This window comes from Notothenia coriiceps, unplaced genomic scaffold (assembly GCF_000735185.1).
Source record: "Notothenia coriiceps isolate Sejong01 unplaced genomic scaffold, NC01 NC01_scaffold00038615, whole genome shotgun sequence".
NCBI classification, from domain to species: domain Eukaryota; kingdom Metazoa; phylum Chordata; class Actinopteri; order Perciformes; family Nototheniidae; genus Notothenia; species Notothenia coriiceps.
The window spans coordinates 6,350-11,549 of NW_011371316.1; the positions used below are offsets into that span (position 1 = coordinate 6,350).

The 5,200-nt window shown below is 39.5% G+C and overlaps 1 protein-coding gene across 1 annotated transcript in view; it reads right to left on the bottom strand.

The window, feature by feature from the left end:
* The window catches only part of LOC104968313 (hexokinase-1-like), a gene marked incomplete at its 5' end in the record, with an annotated part of 9,296 nt that extends 4,821 nt beyond the window's left edge, over positions 1–4,475 (bottom strand). Inside the window, 3 exons of the mRNA XM_010797891.1 lie at positions 1,172–1,355; positions 2,094–2,193; positions 4,380–4,475. Coding sequence (XP_010796193.1) covers positions 1,172–1,355; positions 2,094–2,193; positions 4,380–4,475 — 380 coding nt within the window. The remainder of the gene's footprint in view (positions 1–1,171; positions 1,356–2,093; positions 2,194–4,379) is intronic.
* Positions 4,476–5,200: the final 725 nt, after the last annotated feature.

The following is a 5,200-nucleotide window of genomic DNA, read 5'->3' on the forward strand; positions in this document are numbered from 1 at the left end:
TGAACGTGATTTACTAGATAGTTCCAGGAAATAAAAGTTCTGGAGAAAAGTTCCGGAAACTATTCCTGGGAAAAGTACTTGATGTGAAAGCGCCTATTGAGATTAAAATCTCTTTTTCAAGAGCGACCTGGCCAAGAGGGCAGCTTGAACAAAGTTACAACAAATGAACACAAAACAAAACAGGAAGAGGAATACAGCTGTAAAACACAAATGAAAAAGGCACATCAACCAGTCAATGTGCAAATAAAGAAGCCATTATAAAACATTACACATTTTAAAACGACTTCAAGTATGGGATATACGAGCAATCACATCGACCAATCGATTCTTGTTCTCTGTCCTTTAAGATAGACTTGAATTCCCCCAGAGAGATAACATCTGAGAGTTTCAGCTCCTTCTGTATATTAATTCATGATAGACGTATTTACCCGGAGGTAAGCTGCGCATGGGTTCACTCGACAAAAAAGCAATGGGATTTCTCCATAGGATTTTGGAAAATAGCTCGAAATAAGATCTGTGGAAACTAACCTGTTTGATAAATGCACGTTTTTTTCAGCCGGATAATTTTCACGTCTACCCTACTTTTATAATTTTCTAATCATACATCTAATCGCCCGAAGCAAAATGCTAACGTTATGCTATAAACAAACTACAGCAGGGTCGCACGACTTCAACGTCACGCCAACTTAAGATCCATATTCAAACATACAGATTCTAAATGGTACGAGTTGAAGCGTTTGTTTGAACAGTTTGCAGGAGGCAGGTACTTGCTTTCAAGCAGAACAGGGCAAACTAATTCAGAGGAGTGTTTACGTGTTCGGCGTAATGACGTACAACGTCCTCCACAACTTCTGTAGTCCTATTCAGCCACTTGGTAACAACCATCGTTTTTCAGACACGTCAACTCTTCAGAATCACCAGTGGGGTCACTGCTGATGGATTTAATGTCGTAGAACAAAACGTGATCCGTCTCTTCAATGTGTCTCAACCACAGACCTTATTTCAGCTATTTTCCTAAATCCTATGGAGAAAACCCATTGGCTCTGAGACGAGGGAACAGGAAGTGGCAAAATGCTAACTCACACTTCCGGGTTCTAGGACTCGTCACTGCACCACTCTATAGGTGACCTTTAATATCTAATGTATAGTTCGATAGTGGCGGTGTCTTCACCTCTGTTTCCCTTCGTTGAGCGAGTTCTCGTCCACCGACTGGTCGTACGTTGTCCTGATATCGTCCAGACAGCCATTGTCTCCGAACGCTCCCCACTCCATGTTCACACACATGCGGCCCTCGTTCCCCTCCACGATCTCAATGTTCTTCGCCTCCTCCATGTAGCACGCGTTACTTCCGGTCCCTGAGAGGACACACAGGCAGTAAATATATTAAAAACCCTGAAGCCTTTCTGTTAATTGAGACCTTTCTGAGAGTAGTGTCTCCTATTGGTGTTATATCAAGTTCACTATCTAAGCCATTACCAAATATTGTCACCTTCAACTTTTTTTTAAACACATTTCTCGGGCTGTATGAACATTTTGAAGCGGTTATAAGTTAGATACCAGTGGTGGATGCCTATCATCATTGTTTCGGACTTGTTTAATCTGAACATTTACTTAAACCAGAGCATTGGTTAGTCAAATAAATCTGCATTTATTATAAAATTATCGATCTAGTAATGCTTTTATCTTACAAACAATTCTTCTTCCACCCATGCTTTGCATTTCGATCCATATTTGTTGGTGTTTAGCTTTTTAAAAAACTGCATTTCCAAATTCCTCTACGCTCGCTGCACACAAATAGACACACACCTGTATTACGATAATGTCTAGCAGCAAACTAACGAAACTGCCGAGTTATATGTACGAAAGAAACACTTAACTGATTCAGCCCGGTAAATCACTTTAGTGGAATTGAGTATTTTGTTCAAACATTTTATTTTGGCGGGGACTGATGTGGAAATAAAATTAAATGAAATTCTCAAAACAAACAAAAAAATAAACAAAAAATTACTTTATTAAAAAAACTCCAAGGTGAAACATTCGTAAAGCCCTACAATATCCTGATTTAAGATGAACTTGTTGGTACAATGACTAACCTGCGATCAGTCCCACTTCACAGTTGGGCTCCTCGTATGCGCAGGTCATCATCGTGCCCACTGTGTCGTTCACTATGGCAACAACATCCAGCTCAAACTCCTGAGAAAACAAACGCCATTTTTTGTTTTAAATCACATGAAACTGCACACCTGTCACTGTCATTTAAAAAACTCACAATTCAATATATTGGCTGTTATAATCAAATGAATAGTGTACAAATCATGTTATATTTGATTATTAGAATGGTAAAGCAAAATTCCCTTTCTTGACAGGGTAGAAATGTAAAACGATAACTAACCAAAACAAATAGCAAATATGTTAATTCATAATATTTAATCACAGCTACGTCCTCAGTCAATGTGTAGCATCTGTTTGGTGTGTAGAAAGAAGGATTAATATCAGCTTTTCAAACGCCACACTGAGCACAATGCAGTTCACTCACATTCCTAAACGCAATGAAAAACACAAGCTGATCCAGAGCGCTGCAAATCCCAGGAGCTTCGCCAAACACACAGAAACCCAAGGATCATCCACTCCCATCATTAGAACACACTCCGCCGCAGTATCTGAACGTTGGTTTTCCAGGTGTTATGACATGCCATTTCAACAATAACACACCGCTCCAGGCCTGCACTGCTTTACCTGTCAGTTAATGATTTACAGTCACTTAATACTTACTGGATCCTCCACCTGAAAGGGTGAAATCAAGAAACTCAAACGTGATGATTGGTGAAGAAAACTTTCTGAAGACAACACGGATGCAACAAACTCAAATCGGGCCCTTCGAGGGCTATAGATGTTTTTACCTTCACGGTCTACTGTATATTTTTCTACTTTTTAATGCTGTTTTATTTCTATTTTGTGATGTTTACATTTTAGAATAGTTCATTTCTAGTCTTTCATTTCTACTTATGTGCATTGCCTTGTTTTGTTATTTATGCTGCTGCAATGCAAATTGGGTGGATGGATAGATAGATAGGTAGGTAGACAGGTAGGTAGGTAGACAGGTAGATAGATAGGTAGGTAGACAGGTAGACAGGTAGGTAGGTAGACAGGTAGGTAGACAGGTAGACAGGTAGGTAGACAGGTAGGTAGACAGGTAGGTAGACAGGTAAACAGGTAGGTAGGTAGGTAGACAGATAGGTAGGTAGACAGGTAGACAGGTAGGTAGACAGGTAGACAGGTAGGTAGACAGGTAGGTAGACAGGTAGGTAGACAGGTAGGTAGGTAGGTAGACAGATAGGTAGGTAGACAGGTAGACAGGTAGACAGGTAGGTAGACAGGTAGACAGGTAGGTAGACAGGTAGGTAGGTAGGTATACAGGTAGGTAGACAGGTAGGTAGGTATACAGGTAGGTAGACAGGTAGGTAGGTAGACAGGTAGGTAAACAGGTAGGTAGGTAGACAGGTAGGTAAACAGGTAGGTAGGTAGACAGGTAGACAGACAGACAGGTAAACAGGTAGGTAGGTAGGTAGACAAACATAAACAGTCCAAAATTATTCTGAAAATGAAATAAAATAGCATTAATAAGTAAAAAAAAAAGTGGAAATACACATTTCCAGTAACAAATATAATGCAGGATATTATTGTGCAAGAAATGGATTATTCAATATGATGACTATCTTTGCCCATTACATTTTATCAATGGGTTTATTACAGGGCTCCTTTTTGCCCCGCAGCGTCCAGTACAGGCAGCATTTCTATTTGTATTCTTTGGCAAGATAACAAACAGTAGTTCTGTAGAGCAGGAACAGACAAGTAGCTAGACAAACACACACATCCTGCCAAAGGATTGTTGATCTAATGTCAACAACAACAATGCTACAGAGGCTGCATGTCAGTCAGACTCTTTATATGCAGGCTTTAAAGCAACATGAGACAACAGTCTAAGCTACAAAGAGACAGATGATACAAGGTGCATTGAAACAAAAACAAAGTGTTGATAACGTCTTTAAGTTCTCATAAACACAATCAAACAAAACTGCCTCGATGCATCAGCAAAGCAGCGGTCAGAAGTTCATTACAAATGGAATTTAATAAGAGTAATCTAATCTAAATCTTGAATCTAAATGGAATATTGCCCACACTTTCCTTTCATTGCTACGTTAATTGCGTTAAAGCTCAAATCTGTACCTTACTTTGAGCAAACCCTTTTGCTAAAATGATACTATTTCACTTCCTAATGTTCTCTTAATGGCAGATGTGTCACAAGAAAAATCTGTGTAGCTGCAGTGACATAATAGTCTTCTTAATGATGATGGCATGTACTTCCTGTTTGCAATTACCTCTTTCCTCTTGATGGCGTCCCGAAGAAGCTCCACCACATTTTCACCCTCACAGTCTGTAGCTTTGAAGCCTTTGGTCCAGGTTACGAGAATACCCTGCAGAGCACATAACACTTACTGGAAGATATCTGACAGAGAGTACCACACTTTAATGCCAACACAGCACACTTTAATGTTCACTTTCATCTTGAACAGGAGGGAGAAATATGGACGAATATAACAGATTAGTTGTGCAAATACTGTATATATTTAGTAGTTAGGTGCACTTGCAGAATAAAGCCATAGACAGAAGAATGATTGTATCGAACTGTAAACTAAATGCTTGCTTTAATTACTTGCCACCCTTTGCATAGATTGTTGTGGTAAACTCCACCTCTTTTACATTGAAGTGACCCAGATATTTTCCACCTAAACCTTGGACACAAGCGATAAATATAGACGGAGACAACATATTATGTATGCTAATACCGTAATTTTCGGACTATAAGGCGCACCTGAATATAAGCCGCAGCAGCTAAATTGAATGATGTGTACATATATAAGCCGCACTGGACTATAAGCCGCAGGTGTTTTAATGTTTAATTACCATATGTAAGGGTTCGTGCACAGAGGGGATTGTCGGGAAAGAGATGGCTGTTTGAGGAAGCTCCCATTTATTAACATTTCAACAAACAAGTTGCATATTTGCGTAACGTATTCAAGTGTTAGCATTTAGTGCAATAGTAGCTACAGAACATGTGCTGTGTAAACTGTACTGTATCACATAGCGTTTCAGACACACAAACTTTTCAACTTTCAAACTTAAACGGTGCGCTCCCAGC